This window comes from Lontra canadensis, unplaced genomic scaffold (genome assembly GCF_010015895.1).
Source record: "Lontra canadensis isolate GAN:19392208 unplaced genomic scaffold, GSC_riverotter_1.0 scaffold217, whole genome shotgun sequence".
Taxonomy (NCBI): domain Eukaryota; kingdom Metazoa; phylum Chordata; class Mammalia; order Carnivora; family Mustelidae; genus Lontra; species Lontra canadensis.
Window position 1 is genome coordinate 357,828 of NW_022631211.1, and position 25,967 is coordinate 383,794.

A 25,967-nucleotide genomic window follows, 5' to 3' on the forward strand; every position below is an offset into this window, starting at 1 on the left:
AAAAGCCCTCATGTCTCTGCTCCCCAGTGAGGGACTGGAATGCCCCAGCCCATTCTATTCTCTGCCAGATAGCCTGGTGCCACAGTTAAGTCCCAGGCTTTGGAGTCAGACCCAGGCAATGCTGTTTACTGGCTGTGTAACCTTACTAACTGTCCCAGCCTCAATAGCAACACACACACACACACACACACACACACACACACACACACCATAGCCAACTAGCTATGGTACAAAGTTCACACTAGATGTGATATTTATTTATTTATTTATTTATTTATTTATTTGATGAGTGACAGGATGCATGGAGGTGGAAGTAGGACCACTGCGGGGGAATAGGACTACAGTTGCTACAAATGGAAGACCATGAAAAAATTCTTGCCACATGCTTTTAAGACAGGTGCTGTACTTTCATCTGGACAGCAAAAGAGTTCTGTTTTGGGGGCCATGATGTATCACACAGAACAAGGAAGTCACTCCGTCAAAACCTGATTCTGGCAGAGCTGGAAATAGGGCCAGCCTTCCCCCACCTTCTCTGAGGAATAAATGACATTCCCCCGAGCCCACTCTGTTTCGGAGGAGGTATTAAACACAACACAGAGAACAGCTGCAGTAGTTTACATCAAAGGACATGTTTTGTTTTGTTCCAAGAGGTGTTTTCCTGGGCCTCATTTACATTCACTTCTAGTCATATAAAATAGAACAATGGCATCACATATGTCCACACAAGATTCATCATTCATGATACCTAACAAAGTCAGTAAAAATATGAGAGCAAAATAATTTCCTGGTGGAAGACTCCCTTGGGGACAGTGAGGCTGGATGACTAGCTCTCCCCATGCACCCAACAATGCTTCCCGTAGCTTGTGCAGAGCAGGTGAGGAAAGGGCCTGGGCAGGCACAGGCCAAGCCAGGCTGCTGAGAGGGCCCTGTTTTTCCCTCCACAGTGAGATATTCTGAGACCCAACAGTGTTAGGAGTACCCTAGAGGGGTCCCTCACTTTTCCCCTCAAGCAACAGGATCCTTGAAGACCTCAGCATCTTCTGGCTTGAGGGACCCTGCAAAGTGCCTCAGATGAACTTCCTCTGGCTGAGCAGGGGGCCTTTCTCTTGTACTTGCATCTCTTAAAAGGGGAACCAAGGCAAAGTTCTTCCAGTTTCTTCCTGAAACTAAAGAGTAAAACATCATTACTGCCTTGGATGCAGCACGCAGAAATAAACACTTATTTGTTGGCCTTACCAACTTGTAGTTCTCTTAAAGGAGACCCAGACATTTTGGTCCTTCCTGAGACACAGGGATAGCTGCCATTTCCTCTTCCCTTGCCTGCTTAAGGAGCCTCTTCCACTCTGGAAAATCCTAAATCCTCTTACTTCCCCTCACCCTGACTTGCAGGGACCTCATCAGAGTCTATTGCTTGCCTTTCCCAGTCTCCATCTCCTCCCTGACCACATGGGAGGGAGGACAGATCTCCATAGGGCAACACTGGGGCCTGCCCCATGGTGGCTCCACATCAGGTCAGCTGTAGGCTGATGAACCAGCCAGAGAATCAGGATCTGGGGACCAGGACCCACCAGAGCATAGCATATTGAGAACAATGCCAAAGAAAACATGGTGACATTAGGTCTTAAATGGGGCTCTACTGTGTGCACAGGGAGCTCCTAAAGAGAATCCAGTTGTCACTCCCTAGCCCCCTCCAGCTTCCCAGCCACCTAGGCAAACTGACAACCAAGAGGGAAAGCTGTACATGTTCCCCTCCCACTGCCAGAGTCCTGGTACATGTTCCCCTCCCAAAGCCAAGTCCTCTGGTTGGCCACCCTGGGTCTAATCTCTCTGGAAAACCAGCCTCGATTATACCTTCTATACCTCCTACCCTCAGGCCGTAATTCAGGTTCCTCTGCTCGTGTCTAACACTGACCACATGTCAAAGGCATCAGGAATATGGAAAGCTAGGCCCATCATGACCACTCCAGCCAAATTCTCCAGGTCTTGGTGTTTACCCCAGGACTGCAGGCTGATGTTGGCCTGCTCCCAAGCATCACCTGATAAATAAGAACCCAGGCATTGAAGCAGGACTTCATGGGGATATAGGCCAGGTCTCACTGAGACACAATCTTCTGGCTGGCTCAGCGTTGGGAACATGCAGCCTCAGAGACTGCTTGGCCCAGCCCTAGCTCAAAAGCTCTGAAAGGAGGCACAGGGCTCTCCATGCCCACTTCCCACAGTCCTGATGCCAAGACTCTCTCAAGTGTTCTCCCCAGCTCAGCTATTAACTGCTTTCCTCCCTGGCCTTTCTCTCATGTATACTTTTGCCCCTTCCCAATCATATACACTTTGTAGGTAGGAGAGTTCCTTGTTATCTGAATTGTATGACTATTCATTACTAAAGTATACACTACTACAAAGTTGTACAAAAAAGCAAAATCCTCAGGAAATATTCACTAATTAATTATAAATGTGAAATCAGGGAACCTCTAATCATCTCCTACCCCAATCCAAATAACAAGAATGTGTATATCCCTGCTACTTCAACAATATCTTTGTCAATACACAGTGAATGTGCAATGTTATAAACAGCCAACAATGTCATGCAAACACAATGCAAGTTAACCACAAGTACAATAGTAAATCTTTAAAAGATCGGAGGTTTCATGAAGTCAGTAAGATTGATATTGGAAGACTGCTCAAATTATAGGCAAAATCATCTTTGAATGGCTCTGTGGTAAAGTTAGATCAATAACAATTGTAGAGATAATCAATAAGTACTATGGCATGACACAGGAAATGCTTCTCATGAAACTAGTGGGAAAATTACAGGATTGCAGAAAGCTCTTGATAAAAAAGATTTCTACTTCTAGCCCTGATGGAGTATGTAGTGCTGAGCTGCCCACACTGTTGTAAACAACCATAAAGCAGGAAAAAATATTTGCAGTAAATGTTTTCAGGCATAGGATACAGACTGAAAACTGCAGTTGCTGAGAAAAAGTGAAATCCACAAACTGAGCCCCATGATTGCCCTGATATTTTGCATAGGGACAATTTCTATGACTGTGGTGTAGTGAGCTGGAGTCTAAGCAGAGCATGGCAGTACCTCTGAACTAAGGAAGAAGAGATTGGGGTTTTGGACAGCTGAAACAGCTAGAATCTGTGGAACAGGGCACAGAAGAAGAGGAAAAAGAGAGATGTGATGGTGGAGGTCTAGAAGTCTCTGGGCTGGGGGCTGGAGTGTACTTGTACAATGTGAGACTGCATAAGACCTACCAGACAGTGGCCACTATAGGGCTGACAGTGGGATAGAAACACTGGAAGCTGAGCAGTACTGAGTGGAGAGACCTCCTTAAGACCTTTTTTCTACTCTGAGGATCAAGTGAAAACACAGAAATGCCCTACTTATTCTACATGCCCTAGAGTAAGGTCTACCCAAGACCCACCCTAACAAAGCCTAAAACCAAGTCCTGGCAAGAACTTTAGTGGAAACAGTTTGGAGGTTGAGCCCCACAAATTTGATGGAATTGGAAAATACCTTGGCATTTCATAGATCTATCATTATAAAGTTTAAAACTAAGCCTACACAACTTCAGGGTGATTCGCTCAATAATTGAACTGCCAACTAAAACAAAAATTCAATCCAGGGGTGCCTGGGTGGCTCAGTGGGTTAAAGCCTCTGCCTTCAGCTCAGGTCGTGGTCCTAGGGTCCTGGGATCGAGCCCCACATGGGGCTCTCTGCTGGGCAGGGAGCCTGCTTCCCTTCCTCTCTCTCTGCCTACTTGTGATCTCTCTCTCTGTGTCAAATAAATAAATAAAATCTTTAAAAAAATTTCAATCCAGGGTCTCTAAAACATATTACCCACAATGCCCAGTACACAATTAATAGTTACTAGACATGCAAAGAGGGAAATGTGACTCACAGTAAGGAGGGAGAAAAACAGTCAATGGAAACTGTCCCCAAGATGGCCCAGATGTTGGACTTAGTTAGCAGAGAATTTAAATTAACTATTATTAATATGTAAAAACAACAACAACAAAACAAACAAACAAACAAACAAAAAAGTAAATAGGATCTTGATGACAGACCAGCTAGAGAATCTTAGGAAAGAAATGAAAACCGTAAAAAAAAAAAAAAAATAGAAACTTGAAAACCAAATAGCATAATACTTGAAATATAATAGTCACTGGATGAGCTTAACCATAGTTTGGAGATGGCTGAGGATAGGATCAGTGAACTTGAAGACAGAACAATAAAATTCTCAAATTTGAGAAATAGAAAAAAAATCAAGGAAAAATAAAGCCTCAGAAACCTGTGGGACAATATCAAACGATCTAAAATACATGTAGGGACGGGGCACCTGGGTGGCTCAGTGGGTTAAGCCTCTGCCTTCAGCTCAGTCATGGTCTCAGGGTCCTGGGATTGAGCCCTGCATCAGGCTCTCTGCCTGCCTCTCTGCCTACTTATGATCTCTCTCTCTGTGTCAAATAAATAAATAAAATTTTAAAAAATTAAAATACATGTAGGGGCACCTGGGTGGCTCAGACAGTTGAGCATCCGACTCTTGATTTCAGCTCATGTCATGATCTTGAGGTCCTGGGATAGAGTCCTGTGTCAGGCTCTGCACTCAGCAGGGAGTCTGCTTGAGGTTCTCATTCTCTTGCTCCTTTTGTCCCTCCCCCTGCTCTCTCCTTCCCTCTCTCTTTCTCTCTCAAATAAATAAAGTTAAATAAAATAAATAAAATAAAATATATGTTATTGGAGTCCCCCCCAAAGTAGATAGGGACAATGAAGCAAAATATATGTAGAAACTCTGATGTACAGATCCAAGAATTGCAGGCGAATCTTAAACAGGATAAACCAAAAAAACAAACCAAAGCACGTTTTACTCAAACTGCTGAAAACCTAAGATGAAGAGAATATTTTGAAAGCAGCCAAAAAGAAAAAGACAAATTACATACAGGAATGCAAATAATGAGCAACTTTTCACCAGAAACAATGGAGGCCAGAGACAGTGGAGAAAAAGTTAGTGTTGGAAATTTTTTTTAAAAAGAGGAAAAAAAAATCTGTTAACCCAGAATTCTGTATCTAGTGAAAATATCCTTCAAACATGAGAATGAAATTCACATTTTCAAGTAAACAAAAGCTGATATCAAACTAATTGACAGGGATAGAAATTAGACAAGTAGTTACCTGGGATGGGGAGGTCGAAACTGATTACAAAGAGGCTTTATGATACTTCCTGGCATGATGGAAATGTTCTATATCTTGAGTGGGGTGGTGGTTCCCTGAGTAGATATTTCCTGAAACTTACCAAACTATACATTTAAAATGCGTGCATTTTACTGCATGTAAATTATATATCAATAAAGTTCATCTTAAGTTTTTAAAATAAAAAAAGAGTCTATGAAGCAATATCAAATATGAAAGATGCAGTATCATTCTATCAGGCAAGCTGATCTGAAAATAGTGCCCTTTCTCCCACCCTACCAAAAAGAACCCCAAACAGTCAGCATCTGGTTCATTCTTTGTTCAAGAATTAATAACACCAGCAAAATGGTAAAATAGGTAGTTCCCAAAACCTAGACCACCATAAAAATATCAAAAAACAAACAAACAAACAAAAAACAGAAACTTTGGAACCAATATTGTCACAACTCTGGGAAACAGTCCAAGGTTTATAGCAAACAAGAAAATCGTGAATCGATTAAAAAAAATCAACAAGGAAATGGTTGGGAACTAAAACTATAGAACTCTTACAAAAAAACATAGGGAAAATCTTCAAGACATTGGATTTGACAAAAATTTCTTACATATTACACCAAAAGAATAGGCAATAAAAGAAAAGAATAGATAAACTGGGCTTCATCAAAATAAAAACTTTTATATCAAAGGACAACTCAGAGACTAGAAGAAAACACTGGCAGATGGTATACCTGACAAAGGATTAATATCCAGAATGTATAAAGAACTTCTATAACTCAACAACAACAAAACAAATTTTTAAATGGGCAGATTGCTTGAATAGGCATTTCTCCAAAGAATACCTATAATGACAAATGAGCATTTGGAAAGATATTCAAAATAATTAGTCATTAGAGAAATGCAAATCAAAACCACAATAAGATACAACTGCACATCCATTAGCATGGCTACAACCACCACCACCACAACAAAAACCCACGTAACAGCAAGTGTTGGTGAGGATGTGGAACCCTCATGTTTTGCTGGTGGGAATGTACAGAAATGCAGCCACTTTAGAAAACATTCTGGCAGTTTCTTAAAAAAGTTAAACACAGAATTACCACAGGATCCTGCAGTTTCATTTCTATCCAAAGAACTGAAGCATCCGACTCTTAGTTTCAGCTCAGGTCTTGACCTCAGAGTCATGAGACTGAGCCCCACACCCACACTGGTGTGGAGTCTGCTTAAGATTCTCTCTCTCATACTTGTTAGGTTTAAAAGTGTGGATGGACTGGGAATCTTCATGTTCCTACATTTCAGCAATAAACTGTAAGCCATATTTTTGTACAGAATAGACTAAAAAAATTCATGAGAAGCCTGAAAATAAAAAGACTTTCTCTCTTCCTCTACCCCACACCCCCTTTCTGCCTCTCTATAAATAAATAAATTAATTAATTAGTAAAACACCTGAAAGCCAGCAGTCAAACAGAATTATGTCCACCAATGGTCACAGCATTATTCACAATAGCCAAAAAGTGGACACAATCCTGATGTTGATTGAAAAGATGAATGGATAAATAAAATGTGGTATATACCTACAATGGAATATTATTCAGCTAGACACAAAAGGTGTGTTCCACTTATACCAGGTACCTACCCTAGGCAAAAGAGACAGACACAGAGACAGAAAGCAGAATAGAGGTTACCAGGGGGTGGGGGGAGGAAGAAATAGGAGTAATCATTCAATAGGTACAGAGTTCCTGTTTGAAATAATGAAAATGTTCTGGAAATAGAAAGTGGTGAAGGTTTCACAACATTGTGGACACAATTAACACCAATGAATTATACGCTTAAAAATGGTTAAAATGGCAACTTTTGTATTACACATATTTTACCACAATTTTCTAAAAGCTAAAAACAAAGAATTAGTGCAGAATTGTAACTCAAAATCTGTTCAGTACAAACTACATTTGCTTCATTTTTAAATAAATGTTCTCAATTAGACCTTTAATTTAACAAGTACTGTTAAATGTTTACCATTAACTGGTAAAGGACTATTTTTTTCCTGGTAGTGACTTTCTGCAGAGCATTTCTGCTCAAGGTATATATACCCTTTAGTCTTCCCATTCTTCCTCTGCCTGCCTGGTTGTGTTCATGCAAGGTGAATTTTTGCCTGTACCTGCTCGTGTCCATAAGAGTCACACAGCCGAACATAGACACTGGGTGTGAGGATCGAGAAGAGGAGGCAGGGCAGCCCACAAGGCCAGCTGTCCCAGATGGCTGTATGTGGGATCAACTGCTTCCGCTGGGGCACTTGAGGACAGATGCCTGGGGCAGGATACTGGCAGAGCTGGTGAGCATGGGCATGTGGCACAGTCAGCTGTGCAGGAATGCATGAGAGTACAAGAGTGCCTGTGACAGAGTGTATGCAGGTGCTTGACCCTTGGGGCTGTTCCAGTGTCCAGGCTGTGGGGTGAAGAAGGCCTGCAAGGAGCAAGGAACCCCAAGGCTTCACCTGCCCAACATCAGGCTCCCTCCATGTCACAGCATACTTCCCTCATGCCTCACCTCTGCCTGACCGCAGGGAGAAGCTCAGGGTGCGCTTGATGCCCTCACAGTTACCCGGGTCTTCATTGATGATACCTACATTGGTGTTCCAGGTGGTCCAGTTGACCTCATCCACCCTGTAGGGCAAGGAGACAAGGGAGCTAGGAGCTGATGGCCTAAAAGCCATGCCTAGCTTCCCAGGTTGAGGGCTTAGTACCACAGGCCAATCCCAAGAAGCCCATAGACAAGGATGGGGAGACATAGCTGGTAGGCAGGAGGGCTGAGAGGGGCCTGCCTTTTGGACACCACCCCCAAAGCTCTGTTCTCTGACCACATCATGAGGCTCAGGGACTTTAAATGCTGGATTCCTGGTTCTGACCCTGATCACTGGATGACCCTTTTGGACACTTCATTTTCCTATAGGTCTCCTATGCCCAACAGTAAGTCCCTGGTGCCCACAGCTGAGCCTTGGGGTAGCCCATGTACCTACCGATAGCTGGCCTTGGGAGAGTCCCCTATGTTCATGACTGGTCCCAGGAAGCCCTGAGGCAGGTTTCTGTGTCCACAGCTGGCTCCAGATGAGTCCCTTATGCCCACAAAGCCCCCAAAATGGCCTCTGTACCCATAGCTGGCTTTGGGTAGATCCCTGATATCTATAGCTAAGCCCCTGAGCTCCCTAAGTTTGATTTCCTGCTTGGGCATTACCTGAAACACCACCTGTAGTCATCCTTGCCATCAGGTGTGTACCCCACTTGCAACAGCTTGCCTGAGCGGAAGGCCTTCCTCATGCATTTAAGGAAGCTCTTCTCCGTGTCCAGGATGGTGATAGCTCTCTGTGAGAAGACACAGAGAGCAGAGGGGCAAAAGGCTTATCCCGGGGCTTCCCCTGGCTGTCAGTGGGGCTTCCAAGATCAGCCTCTCCAGAGTTTGTCCCAGTCCCAGTGCCCCTGAGCGGGACCTCTAGTGCCTTCTATGTCAAGCTCGTTTCTGTAGCTTGGCAGGTGCACACTCCAAGCTCAGCCCCTCCAGCCCAGACCTGCCCAGAGACTGCTGCTGCCTGCCAGGTCGAGTTGGGGCAGGGCCTCCCACAAGTGAGGTAGAGTGTCCAGCCCCGGACTCTTCCCTGAAGTGCTCACAAAGGGGCAGATAGTGTAGTAGTTAAGAGCAGGGCCACAAGATGGGACTGCTTGGGTTGAATACTGACTATGCTACTTATTACAGATCATCCCCGACATACAATGGTCCAACTTAATGATTTTCAACTTCACAATGATACAAAAGCAATACGCATTTGGCAGAAACCATACTTCAAGTTTTGGACATGGATCTTTTCCCAGGCAAGCAAAATATAGTACAATCCTTTCTCGTGAGGCTGGGAGTTCCCAGTCAGCCATGTGATCACAAGGGTCAACAACCAGTACACTTACAACCACTCTGTACCCATATAACTACTCTACTTCTCACTTTTATTATAGTAGTCAATAAATTTCATGAGACATCCAACACTTTATTATAAAATAGGCTTTGTGTTAGATGATTTTGCCTAAATGTAGGCTAAAGTTAAGTGCTCTAAGCACACTTAAGGTAGGCTGGGCTAAGCTGTGATGTTTAGTAGGTTGGGTGCATTAAATGCATATTTAAATTATGGTGGTGTATTGGAAGGTAACCCCATTGTAAATTGAGGAAGATCTGTAGTTATCTAGGACACAGTACCCAACTTCTCTCTGCCTCAGTGCCTTTATCCAAAAATGGGAATGATAATGGTAGCCACTTGATAGCATTGTTGTGAGAATTAAATGAAATTATGTAAAACACTTAGAACAATAACTGGTATAGAATCAATGCTACTTAATAAGAATGACAGTTCATTATTAGGCAGGAGAGTAGATATGGATCAGGTGCCTCAAAAATGCAGCTATTAGAGCTCCAGAGCTATTAGAGCTCCCCCAATTCTAGCTGCTCCCCCCAAGTATGGTCTCTGGTGCCCACCCTAGACCAAGCTTCTGTGAGGTGGGCACCCCCTGGGGCTGAGCCCTCCATCTCCTGCTCCTAGGGACTGTCTAACCACAGTGTCTGTGAACACCAGTTGGTGATGCTTGGGAGGGAACCCCAGAAGGAGGGGCCAGCAGGGAGTCGACTGGGGGAGATGCTCTTGCTTGATCCCCCAGGGCTGCCTGGGGTCTCTCCCCTTCCCCAAACCCTGCAAGGGGTCACACACCTAACTGTGCTATGCAGCAAAGAGAGCAGCAGACATCCTCCTGCTGGGCACACCCCAACCTCTGACCCACCTGTAGCTTCCAGATGTTCTTGCTCTCCTGCGCAATCTTGTTGACAGTCTCACCCATGAGGGCAATGAGCATGTTCAGCAGAAGAATATAGGTGAGAATCACATAGGCCAGCAACAAGATGATGAAGACAGCCTTGAAGTCATAGTTCTCTGTGAACTCCAGATCACCCATACCAATGGTGAACTTGAAAAGCTCCAGACATGTGGAGTAAAGGCTGTTGTAGGAGCTGTCAGGAGGCCGGCAGCCTGGCCCTCGCCACCTGTGCAAGGTGGACTCAGCTGGCACAGAGTTATTCTTCCCATCCTCAATCAGCGTCACCACCGCTACAGGGCATGGGGAGGGACAGGTGCAGCTGAATGGAAGCCAAGACAGAACCACCAACAGACACACCCCATATCCCAGGATGGGTCTGCAGCAGGAATGCTGCTTGGCCATGGAACACTTCTTTATGAACTTAAACACAGAAAAACCACCTTTTCCTTCAGAACTATCAGCCAACTGTTGTAGTATATAGCTGATCCTTGAACAACATGGATTGGAACTTCATGAGTCTACTTATACATAGATTTTTTTCAATAAGTACAGTATAGTACTGTAAATGTATTTTCTGTATGATTTTATTAATACCTTTTTCTTTTCTCTAGCTTACTTTATTATAAGAATACAGCATGTTATATATATATATGTATAACATATGAAATATGTGTTAATCAACTGTTTATGTTATTGGTAAGACTTTCAATCAGCAGTTGGCTATTATTAAAGTTTTGGGGGAGTCAAAAGTTATTTGCAGATTTTTAACTGTGCAGGGAGTTGGTGTTCCTAATCCCCCTGTTGTTCAAGGGTCAACTGTATACTGTTTTGTTACACTAAGAGCTTTATCATCATCTTCTAGCAAAAAAAAACTGTTAAAATAAATATACAAATCTATATATACAATATGAATATAATCACCTTTGTGCAGCACACAACCTGCCTAACTTTACATATCAGTTCTGAATCCACACCCAGCTTCTCAATCACACCCTGTCTGTCTGTGCACCTTAGAGAGTGACCCAGAGCTAACTCATTCCAGAATGATAGGGACTAAGCAGCTCAGAGCAGAATAGCCTCTTGCAGCACACTACACCTTTCTTTGGGAAAAATAATCTGGAGTCTGACAGCTTCCATAGCAGTTGTGCCCCCATGGTTCCTGCATAGCTGGTAGCCACGAACCCACTTGGCCAAATCCCTTCCCATGGGTACCGACAGACCAGGGCCTTCAAACCAGGTGCTGGAGCCCACACCCATCCCTATCAGTCAAAGCTCCCAGGCAAAACTGTCCATAACTCTGAGACAGAGATTCCAAAACGGGCTCTGGGGTGGAGACAGGGGATGGCGTGCATGTGAACCATGTAACTGCAGGACTCAGATGAGGATCAAAGCAGAACCAGGTGCCGAGAAATGCTGCAGATGTGTCAAGAGCTCAGGAACCGGCTTGGAGAGGCTCCCAAAGATGACTGCTCAGACAATCTCAGCATCAAGATATATGGTAATAGTTAAGATTATGACCCATTTAACAAAGTAAGAATCCATGAAAAAGAAACAAAAAACCAGAAGAGAATCTGTGAGGCCACGATGATGTAAATAATAAATGAGTGCAGGAGAATGGAAAGCTCCTCCCTACAATAGAGCGCCAGCTAATAAATGCAGAAGGAACGACAGAGTTAGAAAATCATCATCTGGCAACTATTAGGATTAAGTGATTCAAGTGAGCATCATCTGTTTCAAGTTTGATGAGAAACAGGATATTTACCTAGTCTCAAAGCATCTCCTCACAAATTACTCATTGACTCTTATTGATTCCAAAGGGAAAGATAATTATTTGACAGTAATCTAGCAGAGCCATCAAAACCAAGTAATTAAAGTGAACATCACTAGAAATGGGCTAAACGAACATTGTGGGACTCCTGATACAATGGATTGAGGAAGACACACATTACTTCCTTGATATTCTGATTTTAAAAAATACATACCTGAATTTAATTGTGAGGAAACATCAAACAAACCCAAACTGAGAGACATTGTAAAAACCAGCCTTTATTCATTAAAAATGCTAAGGTTACAAGACAAGAAAGACTGAGCAATCACTCCAGATTAAAGAAACTAAACAGACTTGACAACTACATGATCTGGGATTTTCATTTCTGTAATGGACATTATTAGGACAATTGGTGAAATCTGAATAAGGCTGGTAGATTAGCTAATAGCACTGTATCAGTGTTTTATTTCCTTATTTTGATCATTATACACTGTTTATGTAAGAAAAATATTCTTGTTTTTAGGAAATGCAGACTTTATCCAGTGGTAAAGGGCTGATCATGTCTACAGCTTACAATTTTTTTAGTGTGGTGGTGGTGGTGTGCACGCACATGTGTGCGTGCATGCGTGTGTTTGTGTGTGCGTGTGGGGGTGTGTGTGTAGCAGAATGTGATTTTAAAATGTGGTAAAATTTGGGGACTCGGGGTAATAAGTAAAGTTATTTGCATTATTCTTACAACGTTTTCTGAAAATCTGAAATAATGTCAAAATTAAAATTTAAAAAGGGGCACCTGGGTGGCTTAGTCAGTTAAGTGCCAATTCCTGATTTTAGCTCAAGTCATGATCTCAGGGTTGTGAGATCAGGCTCTGCCCTGGGGATGGAGGCTGCTTAAGATTCTCTCTCCCCCACTCCCTCTGCCCCTCTCCTGCTTTCTCTCTTTCTTTCTCTCTCTCTGAATTAATTAATTTAATTAATAAATTTAAAAATTAAAAGTAAAAATGTAAAAAAAATCTAAGTCAAATGCAGCTATACCTCTAAAATTGCTTACAATGTTTTATGAATTACATTTCCATGTTCTCCTGCTCATTTCTTGTGTTCTTTATTTCCCAACTCTTTCACCTACAGATACATACCCCAGTGGGCCTCTCCCCACCCTGCCCCTGCAGAGTCCTCAGGAAGCTGAGGTGAGCAGGATCTCTGCCCACTACCAGCCCCGAGCAAGCCCATTACCTGTGGAAAACCCGAACAAGAAAACAAGGTAGACAAACATGAAGCGACACAGGTCTCTCAGGATCATCTGCAGGAGAGAGCAGGCTTGTCAGAACCAAGTCCAGACCCAGGCAAGGCCAAGGGAGGGGTCAGGACTATGTCAACCTAGGAGTTACTCTTGAGCCCAAGTAGAGCTGGAGAACATGCAGGAGGGTTTGGTTTGGTGGCTTTCAGTTCTGGGGTCATGAGGAATTCATCCATAGTTCCCACTCTTGGCCTTTGTTCTGATTGGAGAGGGGGGCCTGGTATGTAGAGGGGTCCAGTTTTAGGGGAGCCCCCAAACCTGGTTCAGGGTCAGATAGCCTGATTCTTGAGGAATACGCTGGGAAAGTGGGTCCTGATCTAAACAAGCGCCTCCCAGACATTACAGAGGATGGACAGAGTTTGTAGACCATGTCCCACATACCCATGGTATAGACAGGCTCTGTGGAGAACCCACTTGGACACTGACACCTACCTTCTCAATCATAACAGCATAGATGCCCATCTGCTGGAAGCCGCGGGTGTAGTAGAGCATGTTGGTCCAGCCCATGGCCAGGGAGAACACCATGGAGGCCACGTACTCCTTGTGGTGGCAGAAGTACAGCACCACGGTCCCCAGCATGAACAGTGACTGCACAAAACTGGAGGTGGAGGGATAGCAAGCTCTGTCTGTGAGTCCCCAGGAGACCTGCCACCCTCTCAGAAGCACAGACCACAGGCTGTGGTAGGAGCTAGGGTTGGCTGTCCTGCCTCTTTTAGCCCATGATACTCAGTGTGAGCAAGAGTGACCCCAAGAGGGCAAACGTTGGTTAGGGGGTTACAAAATCTTTTTCTCTATAGAAAGTACAAATATTAACACAGTACACAGACAACTATACAGTGTATTTGTGGTACTAGATAATGGAAGGGGCAATTAGGGAAAAAACATCTAAAAAGGCAAAAGAGAAAAAGGGCTGAGAAACACCGCTTAAGCAGTAGGAGGGGCAGGCCATGCACTCCTGAAAAATCACAGGTGGAGTCTGCTGGTCACACCCTCAAACTCAGAAGCAGAGCCAGGGAAGACGTCCTTCAGCAACTTGGCCTGCTGGTGGCTACCCAAGTAGGATCCATGGATAAGGTAGAATAAATCTGATAATCCTATGTCAGAGTCTGTCCAGTGGTCCCTTCTTTATGTATTCATCCCAGGTCTCCTTGTTCATCATGGCCTCCTCCTGAAAGTCCCCCAGCTACCTTTGCACTATAGACCACACTGACAACCTCATTTGTATGAGAGAATCCAGCAAAAAATTACCATTGTGCTGATGTGAGCCTACTGTAAATTAATGTCAGTAGACTGGCCCATCAATTGGAATTCTGCTGCAAAGGAAAACTATTCCTCTGTATTTGCAGAACTTTAGCCAAAATAAGAACTGACACCAGTTAGGATAGGCAAAGAGTTGCCTTGGGTGGCAAATGGAGCCCTCACATATGAATTTGGGAAGCGGTGGACAAATGGAAACTGACTTAGCAGATGCAACAAAACCGTATTCCGATCTGTAGTGGGAGGAGAGCTGAGCACCATTTCATTTAATCAAGGAGTCTCAAAAGGCTTAGGGACCTCTGGAGGAGAGATGAAGAGACCTAAAATAAAGAAGAGTGGAGGCTTTGTCTCTGAAGAAGATGAAACAGAGGATCTTTGGATCCTCTTTCATCAAACAACGTGAAAGCATTGGTATTTTACCAAAAGCAGGAGACTACAGGATTTTTATATAATACAGATTACAGAAATCCCTCTTTTCCACTCAGTTCTCAGAAATATAGCATCCAGACTTCTTCCTTTCAGGTAGAAGATTGAAAAGATGCAATTGACTAACTTTGGATATTCTCCAATAAATAGCTTACATAGACCAGTTTATAGTGAAGCTCAAAATTGATAAGCCCTATTCATGCATTAAGAGCTTCTAGGGGCACCTGGGTGGCTCAGTGAATTAAGCATCTGCCTTCAGCTCAGGTCATGATCCTGGTGTCCTGGGATCAAGCCCAGGCTCCCTGCTCAGCTAGGAGCTTGCTCCTCCCTCTCCCTTTGCTGCTTCCCCTGCTTGTGCTTTCTCTTGTTCTCTCTCCCATTCTCTGTCAAATAAATAATTTTTTTTTAATTTTAAAAAGAGCCTCCAACCAGTTTTTCAGTCCTCCACTCTTATTCATTAGCAGATATAAAAAATTTCCAAGTATCCTTTTACATGAAAGATAGAGCAAAACAAGAAAATGGGAAACAACAACTTGGAGAAAATAAAACCTATACAAAAAGAAGAAAAATTTACCAAAAACTCTTAACAGTCTCAGAGAGACAAAAGAAGATTGTATCAATGAAACAAGAATAGAATGCTGTAAAGAAGGAATGAAGAATTTTGAAGAGTATTTAGAAATTAAAAACATGATATAAAAAATAATAAGCTCAATAGAAGGGTTGGAAATTAGAGTTGATTTGAACCTCCCAGAAAGAAGAGCCAAAGATAAAGAGATAAAACAGAAGTGAGAAAATATAAGAACTGGTTCAGACTAGGTCAAGAAGTTCAATATACATACCACAGGATTCCAGAAGAGAAATCAAGAAATAAAAGATATAAATTTCCAGATTGAAAGAGCCCCCTAAGTGCCCAGGACATTGGATAAAAACACATCCACATCAAGACACATCGTTAAGTTTCAGAACACTAGGAACAAATAGAAGATACTACAAATTTACAAAGAGAAAAAACAAACCAGGTCTTAAAGGAGGATCCAGAGTCTGAATGGTTTTGAACTTGTTGTCTATAATACTGGAAGCAAGGAAACAATGGAGAAATATCTTCAAATTCTTAGAAGAATTGTATACCCAACCAAACTATCAACCAAACATGAAGGTATGGTAGAATAATTTCAGACATGCCAGATTTGAAATAAATTTTATTCCCCCTTGCCCTACTGTGTGTCTTCTCTCTTTGGCTAAAGGATGCCTTCTCCTCAAAAAGGGGAATCAGTAAAGACGAAGACAGAAGGTTAAGAAAATAAAGGATCCAAGTCAGGAGAGAAGTGAAAGGGATCTCCAAGGTGCTAGTGAAGGGATAACACATTGGGTGTGTATGTGGCAGCGATGAAACTCAGGAACCGGGTATGGTGAGAGCTGTCATCATTGTGTTCTCCACCATGAGGTCATCCTTTTCACAAGATGATAATACTGAAGGATGTGCTCAAATAAAGCAAAGAGTAAAACCACGAAAGAGATAGTAAGTCTAACCCAGGAGGAAAGCAGTGAGCATCCCAAGGCTGGCAGCAAAGAAGATTCCCAGGAGGACAGCTAAGCAGCAGGCCCAGAGAGCAAAGAGCTCAGTTAGAAAGAGAGGACAGCACTCCAGGAGGAAACCCCTCCAGAAAAGAAAAAGGAGCAGGGGATTCCAATCATATGATTTAGGTGACTGAGTTTGAGAAAAATTGTACTGAGGGGTTTCAAGATCTGTGGGACGAGTTAACAGTGGATACAAAGAAAACTAAACAAATAAAAACAAGACAATACTAACTTTGGGAGAAAGAGGGAAAAAAGACACAGAGTATATTTTGAAACTCAACTGTGAATACTACTTACAGAGACATAAGAATGTAAATTACTGGGGCACCTGGGGGGTTCAGTGGGTTAAAGCCTCTGCCTTCGGCTCAGGTCATGATCCCAGGGTCCTGGGATCGAGCCTCGCATCGGGCTCTCTGCTCAGCACGGAGCCTGCTTCCCCCACCCCCTGCCCACCTGCCTCTCTGCCTACTTGTGATCCGTCAAATAAATAAATAAATAAATAAATAAATAAATAAATCTTTTTTAAAAAATGTAAATTATCAATATCCAGTAAAACAAAAATTACTATGAACCATATTAGAAGGCTAGAGAAGTGGAAGCAGAAAGGAAAGAAGTACAAAGATGCTAAATCCTCATCTACTGGGTGAGTAAACATCAGAAGAAAGTTTTGAGAATGAAAAGTGATTGTCCCTGGGAGAGAGAAATGCAAGGAATGGAAAGGGTTAAGATGAGGAACTCATATACTGGTTATAAGCTTTTTAGTACTCATCAATGTTTCCATATGTGCATGGGTAGTTTAAAATAAAATAAATTTCTAACCTGCCTACAATGGGTCTTCCTAGAAATAGAATCAAGTTTATTGGCACAATGCTATGTAGGAAATATTGCTTCTCTTAGTAAAGCAAACCAGCATTGCACTAACCCTACAGACCTTGCTCTTTGAAGTTAAAGGGTAAGTATCTCAGAGAAAGACAAATACCATATGATTTCACTCATATGTAAAATTTAAGAAACAAAACAGGTAAACATGGGACCCCTAAATAAAATAAGATGAAAGTTGAGAGGGAGGCAAACCATAAGAGATGCTGAACTCTAGGGAACAAACTGAGGGTGGCTGGAGGGGAGGTGAGTGGGGGGAAAGGGTAATTAATTGGGTGTTGGGCATTAAGGAAGTCAATTGATGTAATGAGCACTGGGTGTTATATGCAACTGATGAACCACTAAATTCATCCCCTGAAATGAATAAAAAATAAAACAAAAGTGTAAGCATCTCAAGATTATAGTAAAAGCGTGGGGTTTGTGAGTCCTAGGGACAAGCTAGCTACAACTGGATGAGAATCAGCTCCTTGCATTTGCCAGGAATAGAGAGAGAGGCCTCAGGAATGAGGGAAACCTGGAGATCAGAGTAAAGTCCAAGGAAGTGATCCCAGGAGAAGAACCCATTGCCATCTGAAGGCCCCCTTTGTAACCTGGGTCCTGCAAGGAAACTTCCTAAAGTTCCAGGTTATTTTGTGAAGGAAGGAGGTTCTTTGTGACATCCACATTGTTCTTGTAACTATGGTTTTGCTTATCTGTCTCCCCCTAAAGCAGTGTACCTCCCCAGGTAGGGGGCATTTAGCAATATCTAGATATATTTCTGGCTGTCAAGACTGGGGGACAGGGAGAATGCCATTGGCATCTGGAAGGTAGAGGCCAGGGATGCAGCTAAACATTCTACAATGCATAGGACTGTGCCCCACTCCCCAGCAAAGAACCATCCAGTCCAAAATATCCACAGTGCCAAGGCTGAGAAGCCCTGCCCTAAAAACTGGAAATTCCTTGAAGATAGGAATCATATCTGTTTCATCTCAGTATCCCAGTGCCAATTCACTGAATGCCAAACGTTCAGACAAACGTATGAAAAAAATGAATAAGAATATTCAGACTGTAACTCAGACTGTAAGCCCCATAAGCCCACCTTTGTCATTCCCTAGCATCTGGTGCATCTCTGACAGAGTAGAGCCTCGGCATCCGCTCACTGGACACACATTTCCTGAGGGCCTTCCACCATTCATTCAACATGCTTGTGAGGTCCTACTGTCTTCCAAGCCCAGCACGAGTGAAAAGGTGGGTGAGAAGGATGGCTATAATCTTAGGACTGGGCCAACAGATGCTGTCTGTTATGGAGGCATAAGAATCCAAGTGTCACTTACAAAAGCATTTCACTGTAGCTGTCCACAAACAAGGTCTTCAGTGATGGCCGCCTCTGCAGGAAATATTGGATCTGCAGGCAAACAGACAGAGTAAGCTCCCAGGAAAGCTAGATGGTGAGCACTTGCAATGTTTCCTAAATGGCCTAAAATGGAACACAGGAGGGCATCAAAGCAGATTCCAACAAGGGTAGAACAGTGAGGCTAACAGGTAACTGAGTCAGGAGAGATTTTTTAAAATAGAGAGTGGAATTTTAACAATACCTAGAAGTAAAGACAGGAAAGAAAATCATCAAAATACTATTAATTGCTGTATTTGAATGATGAGGTGGAGAGATTTTTTTTCTTCTTCCTACTATGTGCATTTTCCCTAGTTTTCTTTAATAACTGTGCATTCTAGTAAAAATTCTTTAATCAGCCTCCACTGAACTAAGTCACCAGATTAGCCAGTGCTCTCCACTCCCTGAAAATATTCTGACCAATGCCCACAGTGAGTGCTGGTGGCTAGGAGATCCTCTCTCAGACACCCACACCTTCCACTCCCTCCCACTGGTTAATTCTGGTTGCTGAGAGTGCTTTTTGCCCACTGCACTTGCTACTGTGGCTTTCTTTTTTATTATAATTTAAAATATGAGTACAAAATCAAGACAGTCGCTTCTGTAAAGACAGAGTCCAACAATTTGGAAAGACTCCTTAATGGTGAGTCACTAAGAAACACTGGGTGTAGCTTAGATCAAAAAGATTAAGGGGAAAAATCATAACAATCTCCAAATATTTGTAACAGTGTAACATGTAACATTGGTCCAAACTTCAAAGAAAAGACTGTTCATATGTTAGAAGAAGTACCAAGTAATATGCATGTATTTTCAGGTAAAATAAAGTGATGCCAGTATATATGTACATTTCTTTCATTATTTTGAACTTTAACAGAATGTTTGAATTAAATGAACAACAGTCATGATCCATTCTATTTCTGGAGTTAAATATTACAGTTGATCCTTGAGCAGCATGGTTTTGAGCTGTGAGGGACCACTCGTGCAGGGGCTTGGGTGGTTCTTTTTATAAACACGAGATAGTGCTGTAAATGTATTTGCTCTTCCTTATGATGTTCTTAATAACATTTTATTTTCTCTAGCTTACTTTATTGTAAGAAATAGTATACAATACATATATCATCCAGAATACATGTTAATTCACTGTTTATGTTATTGGTAAGTCTTCCGGTCAATAGTGCGCTATTAGTAGTTAAATTGAGGGAAGTCAAAAATCAAAATGAGCACTGGGTGTTATATGCAACTGATGAACCACTAAATTCATCCCCTGAAACTATTAAAAAACAAAACAAAATAAAACAAAAGTGTAAGCTTGTAGACTTTTGATTGTGGGGGCAGTTGGTGCACCTAATCCCTGCAGTATTCTAGGGTCAACTGTACATTCAGTCCTGACTGTCCTTGAATGTGACTATCCTGGGTCCTCAGGAATCCACGGGGCAGACCCTCAACCCCCAGTTGTGAATGTCTGGAGAGCTCTCTTCTTCACCTGTATATCTCTCCCATGAATTAAAGAGTGAGTGAGCACTGAGTGAGTCTCTTGGCTTTTTGTTTTGGTGATAATGGAGACTCACGGTGTGGGAAGGAATGCTTACCCCTCGGAAAAAGAAGTAGACTCCCCCTGATACAGAAAGAATCTCTCCAGTGACTCGGAAATAGTCCCCAGTGGTGTGTTTCAGCTTATAGGGAGGCTGCAAGGTGCAGAGAAGTTAGTGACTCCATTCACTTATTCACTCATTCAACAAACATTTTCCAAGCCCTGTGATTAAGAGCCACCCCCTGCCCAAGAGGCTCAGCCTCTACCGAGAGAAAGGCATAGGTGCATCTGGGTGACTCAGTTGGTTAAACGTCTGCCTTTGGCTCAGGTCGTGATCCTCAGGGTCCTGGGATTGAGCCCCAAGTCAGGTTCCCTGCTCAGTGGGGTGTCTGCTTCTCCCTCTCCTCCCCGTTGTGTTCTCTCTTGCTATCTCTGTCTCTGTCTCTGTCTCTCTCTCTCTAATAAATAAATAAAATCTTTAAAAGAGAGAAAGAGAGAGAGAGGCATAATTAAAGACAGTGCATTATTGGGGACACTTGCAAGGAGGCCCCTCTGCGGGACCTGATTCCCAAGGGGGCAGACTCTAGGTGCCAAGCAGAATATCCTTACAGTGCTGTGCTGTCTCCTTCTGCTGGGAGAAGGGTGATGGCATAGGTGGAAACACTCCTACAGACTCAATGACATATGCTTTCTGCTGCTCCCATGGCCATGGTGAACCCATCAAGGTTTCCCATGGATGGTGGAAGGTGGAACATTTCACACACGTGTGTCTTCCTTGTGTCTCAGACCCTTTCCTGGGGTGGGTTTCCTTTCTGCATGCCATCGATGGTTTGTAAAATACTGCTTTACTACTTGTCTCACTAGCATGTTTCTCTTTTGTCATAAAATGAAATTATTAAATGCCTTATTAAGTGGATAGAAGCCAGGTTTTACCTAACTCAGAAGTAGAATTTTATTTTTTTCATTTTTTTAAAGATTTTATTTATTCATTTGGGGAAAAAGAGAGAGAGCACAAGCAGGAGGAGAGGCAGAGGGAGAGGGAGAAGCAGGCTCCCCGCTGAGCTGGGAGCCTGATGTGGGGCCCAATCCCAGGACCAGAGATCATGACCTGAGCTGAAGGCAGATACTTAACCATCTGAACCACCCAGGTGCCCCGGAAGTGGAATTTTATATCAAATTTATAAGCAAGGTACCCTGGAAATAAAGGCAACAAATTAAGTGCTTGGGTAGCAAATGGAAAGGATTCAATTCAGTAACTCAAAGGAGTCAAAAGCTCCTGGCAGAGGAAGAAGTCTGGTCTTAAGCTTATTTGAAGGATGGCCCAGGGCCTGGCACAGAAGATGTGCTCAAGGGGCACCTGGGTGGCTCAGTCAGTTAAGTGTCTACTTTTAGCTCAGGTCATGATCCCAGGACCCTTTCATCTCTTCAGCATGCTGGGAAGGAGTCCAGGATCTTATAAGAATGCCCATTCCTCTCCCCACTTCCCTGTCATGAGGCTGAGCCTCAGTCCCCACCAAGCCATCCACAGGCCTATAGTAGGCTGCTGTGGTGAAGATGATCATATACACGCAGTAGACGAAGAAGTTGAAGTAGAAGATGCGCTTGACAAATCTGTCCCATTTGTCCTGCAGGAGTCGGTTCAGCGGTTCCACCAAAAGCATGTCATGGCGATTCTAAAGGGAGCAGAGAGAGGTAAGACTCACTCCCCAGCCAGAAACCACAGAATCTCATATCCAAGAGATCTCTTTTAAAGTTCCACTATCCCTGAGATGGATGAGCCAAAATCAGATCATCCCAACCTTTGCCGGCCATCAAGCCCAACCCCCAGCCCAAGTTTAAGCTCCCTCAACAAGGTCCCTGTTCAATGTCTTCTTCAATACCTTTGGAGATAGGAATCTCCTGGCCTCACACAACCTGGGGAGAAATGCTGTCAGGAAGATCTATCTTCTGGAGTTAAGTTGGTCTTCTCTGCTTTCTACCAGTTGTCCCAGTTCTGCACCTAGGGACTCCAGTACTGATTTTCTGCCCAAGAGAGCCTTTGGAGACATGAAAACGGCAGCCAGGCCCCCATAGCCCTCTCCTCTCTAGATCTAACACCCCAGCATTTTTGGAGACATTTCCTACATGGGCCAGCCCTCTGGGATTCTGAGTCTAGGCCCTGAATCAGCATGGCAGCTCAGACAGAGGCTAATAGGGCAGAGCAAAGCAGGCTAGGCCACTCTCTCCCCTGAACTTTGCCTCTGTAAACACAGCCTCTGTCCCTTGAGATACTGGGGCAGGCCCTCCCACTGACAGCACAGACCCACCCCCTAGGTCTGCCTCAGAGACTGGTATCACCTTAGAAAGAATGGACAGGAGAGGTGGCCTTTCAAAGCAGTGGAGGTAGGACAGACTTTTCATTAAGTGGCCCTGGGACACTCATTCAGAAACAAAATAATTAAGTAAGATGCCTACTTCATACCTACACAAAAATAAATTCTAGGTAAATTAAGAAGCCAAACATAAAATACCTACAAAGGAGTGAAACAAAAGTACTGAAGGATATGTGTATAATCTTGAAATGGGAAAGACCTTGCAAAGCAAGACACAGGTCACAGAAGCTATAAAGGAAAAAGACTAATTAATCTGACTCTCAAAATGAAAAACTTACAAGCAAATGATGCCTTATATGAAGTTAGAAGACAAGAGACAGACCAGAAGAAAATGAAATATTTGCTACATATGCAATAAAGAAAGGATCAATTCATTCTATAACAAGAGTACCTACAACCAAAAGGAATGGGACCAACAGTCCAGTAGAGATGGCGAAGGACAACGAATAGGAAATCTAACCAAAGAAATATGAATGGTCAGATAATTACATAAAATATTATCCACCTCACATTATCAAGAAAACGAGAATTAAGACATCAATAAGATAGCATTTTCGGGCCCAAGAACTTAAATTAGTTTTTGAGAAAAGATTGATAATACCCAGGTTGACAAGGACATGGGTAGATTTTTACCCACTAGTGGGCAAATGAATTGATACAGTGTTTTTGAAGGACAATTTGGCAGTAGCTATTAAAATATTAAAACATACATACTTTTTTGATTTAGCAATTCCAATTCCAGGCATCCTAGTAAAATTCCCAAACCCATGCCAAATGGCTTGCAGCACTGTAGTAACAAAAAACTAGAAATAACTTAAATGACCTTCAATGGGCATTTACTCCCCATCCCTACTATGGAACACTATGCAGCCGGAATTTTCCTGAAGGAAGCAGGCCCATATGTACTGATATAAATGATCTACAAGACACACCATTAAATGAAAAAACTGTTCTACATTTCATATGGTATGATCCCATTTATGTAAATAAAATTAAACCACACATTTTTATATGGTATAAAAAGAGGATTCTTGGGGCACCTGGGTGGCTCAATGGTTTGAGCCTCTGCCTTCGGCTCGGGTCATGGTCTCAGGGTCCTGGGATCAAGCCCTGCATTGGGCTCTCTGCTTGGTGGGGAGCCTGCTTCCCCCTCTCTCTCTCTCTGCCTGCCTCTCTCAAGCGTGCTTGTGATCTCTGTCTGTCAAATAAATAAATAAAATCTTCAAAAAAAAAAAGGATTATTTTTGTTTATCTGAAATATTTGTGTTTTTTAATGGGAAAATTAGCCTACATTATTTGTATGATGAAGGAAAACATTCAGTGGGAATAAATGGGGAGATGAGGCATCAGGGCCTAGGCCCCAAGCAGTGGGTTTTCCAGGCAAAACTGGATGGGGGCTAGGACAGGGGCTGGGGCGCAACGAGGCCAGAAGCTGGCCTGCCCAGGCCCCACCCAGGTCCACTCACAGGGGTCTCGCTGCTGCTATAGGCGATCACCTCCAGCACTGAGTTCTTCTCACAAGTGTCAATGCAGGACAGGTCGTAGAGTGAGGAATGCACAGGCCCATATGCCCATTCCGTGAACTTCCTGGACAGATGCCTGCACTCGGGCTCCTGGATCTCCCTCTGGAGAATATAGGCCAAGACCTGCCATAGGGATATAAGAGCTTGTGAGAGACCAGCCTGGAGCCCCCCACCAGGCACATCCCCACCACGCCCCCAGCTCTACCTCAATGATAAGTCTGCTTCCTAGCCCAATTGGAGACCAAACCCAGCCCCAGGAAAGCGCTCACTTCTATCCAAGCAGCCTCCTGACCAACCTGCCCACTTACTCAGATGCCAGCTACAGCCACATCAGACCCATGGTGGCCTGATCACACTTGGAGGATCACACCTGGTCACATCCATTTCACCCTTGGCTCAACCTACCCCCATGCCCAGATGCCAGCACCTCACTCCGACTCCGTGTTTGGTTGGTGCTGCTCAGAGGTGGAAATAAGAAAAGGACAGGTGTGGTGCCTGGCTTCTGCTTAGCATCTCACACTTCCTCTGGTTTCCTGTAATAGCCCCTAGTGCCACAGCAGCAGGGCTCTGCAGGGTGGTGATCCCAGGTATGCAGCAATGTAGGCACTTCCCTCCCACAGCACCCTCAAAGTCATACCCCAGCTCAGCCATGAAGCCTGCCCCCTACCCCAATTTTCCCACTCCTGGCAGCCAGAGCCAGTGGTGTCAGCCCCTTCTTGTTGGTGAGCTCCTCCAGCTTCAGTGTCGGGTGGAGCTTGGCCCCCAGGATCAGAATCTCATTGTACATGCTTGTCACAAACTTGGTGTTGTCTGCTGTGTTGTCGGCCACCTCTACCAGCGCATGCAGCACTGTGTTGCCCACGGAGTCCCTGGCGCTGATGTCCGCTGGCTGCCAAGAGTTCTGCAGCAGGAACTTCACGATGCCCAGCTGGTTGGTGCATGCAGCCAAAGAGAGGGGCAGCTCACCTGTGGCCAACACATGCATATGATGGGCCTCAGGAATAGAGTAGCTTGGTCCCTGGACCACCCAGCCTCCAAATCCCTCTGTCTCCACCCCCAAACCTCCCCTTAGCAATTGTCGAAAAGCCACATGTCCCTACCAAAGTAGAAGCCAGGCCGCCCTTTGGTTTTCTTAAAGAAGTCCCCGTTGGCTGCAGCCTGGACGTCTGCTCCATTCTCCACCAGCAGGGTCACTAGTGCCATGTTCCGCCTCTCGATGGCAATGTGCAGGGCCGTCTGGCCTGTGGAGATGGGTGCTGTTGGGTTTGTACTCACAGTCCTGTGCTTGGGCAGGTACAAGGGGAAGACTTGGGCAGAAAATGCCAGATGACTCCCCCGCAAAACAGGAGAGCTGGACAGAATGCCCTAAGGGGACCCAGCGAGTCCCCTTGGCAGAAGCAGAGACCCACAGGGGAATACCAGACTGGGAACTGGAGTAGTCAAAACTGTCCAACATCAAGGAACAGTAGCAGAGACAGTAGTCATGGCTTCTGGAGGCAAAGAACAAGTCCACAGAGGGAAGGAGAGGACTGTCAGCACCAGGAGAAATCAAGTCCAGCAGGCAGGGAAGGCAAGAATCCCCTGGGCTCAGGAGATGCCACTTCAGTGGCTGGTATAGGGAGCAAGGAGCCGAGAGGCTTGCCCAGGCACAACAACACCTGCTGGCTCCAGGTGTGCTGGTGGACAGAGCCATGCCAGACCCCGTACCCCTCCTCACCCTTGTAGTAGCTGTCTGTGTAGCTGGCATTGACAAACTCCTTCAGGCTGTCCGTCTGCCGGGCGATCTCCAAGAGCAAGGGGATGGTGTCATTCTGCCCCTCGTGAAGGTTGAGCATGGCTTTCAGCAGACAGGTCTTCCCGGTCTCTGGGTCTGCAAGACAAAGGGAGGATCAGAGCGGGGCACAGTGGCCGGGGCCCCTCCCAGTAAGCCGGCTCCCCAGG

The 25,967-nt window shown here is 44.1% G+C and overlaps 1 protein-coding gene across 3 annotated transcripts in view; it reads right to left on the reverse strand.

The window, feature by feature from the left end:
• Positions 1 to 251: 251 nt before the first annotated feature.
• Positions 252 to 25,967, reverse strand: part of TRPV1 (transient receptor potential cation channel subfamily V member 1) — a 43,954-nt gene continuing 18,238 nt past the window's right edge. For all 3 annotated transcript variants that reach the window (XM_032848995.1, XM_032848996.1, XM_032848997.1), the window contains 13 exons: positions 25,744 to 25,896; positions 25,127 to 25,267; positions 24,694 to 24,992; positions 23,970 to 24,149; positions 21,646 to 21,804; positions 20,190 to 20,285; positions 18,548 to 18,618; positions 13,527 to 13,692; positions 13,031 to 13,097; positions 10,000 to 10,322; positions 8,417 to 8,544; positions 7,733 to 7,848; positions 252 to 1,166 (listed from right to left, as the gene is read on the reverse strand). In XM_032848995.1, the coding sequence (XP_032704886.1) occupies positions 1,006 to 1,166; positions 7,733 to 7,848; positions 8,417 to 8,544; positions 10,000 to 10,322; positions 13,031 to 13,097; positions 13,527 to 13,692; positions 18,548 to 18,618; positions 20,190 to 20,285; positions 21,646 to 21,804; positions 23,970 to 24,149; positions 24,694 to 24,992; positions 25,127 to 25,267; positions 25,744 to 25,896 (2,060 nt within the window). In that variant the 3' untranslated portion in view covers positions 252 to 1,005. The remainder of the gene's footprint in view (positions 1,167 to 7,732; positions 7,849 to 8,416; positions 8,545 to 9,999; positions 10,323 to 13,030; positions 13,098 to 13,526; positions 13,693 to 18,547; positions 18,619 to 20,189; positions 20,286 to 21,645; positions 21,805 to 23,969; positions 24,150 to 24,693; positions 24,993 to 25,126; positions 25,268 to 25,743; positions 25,897 to 25,967) is intronic.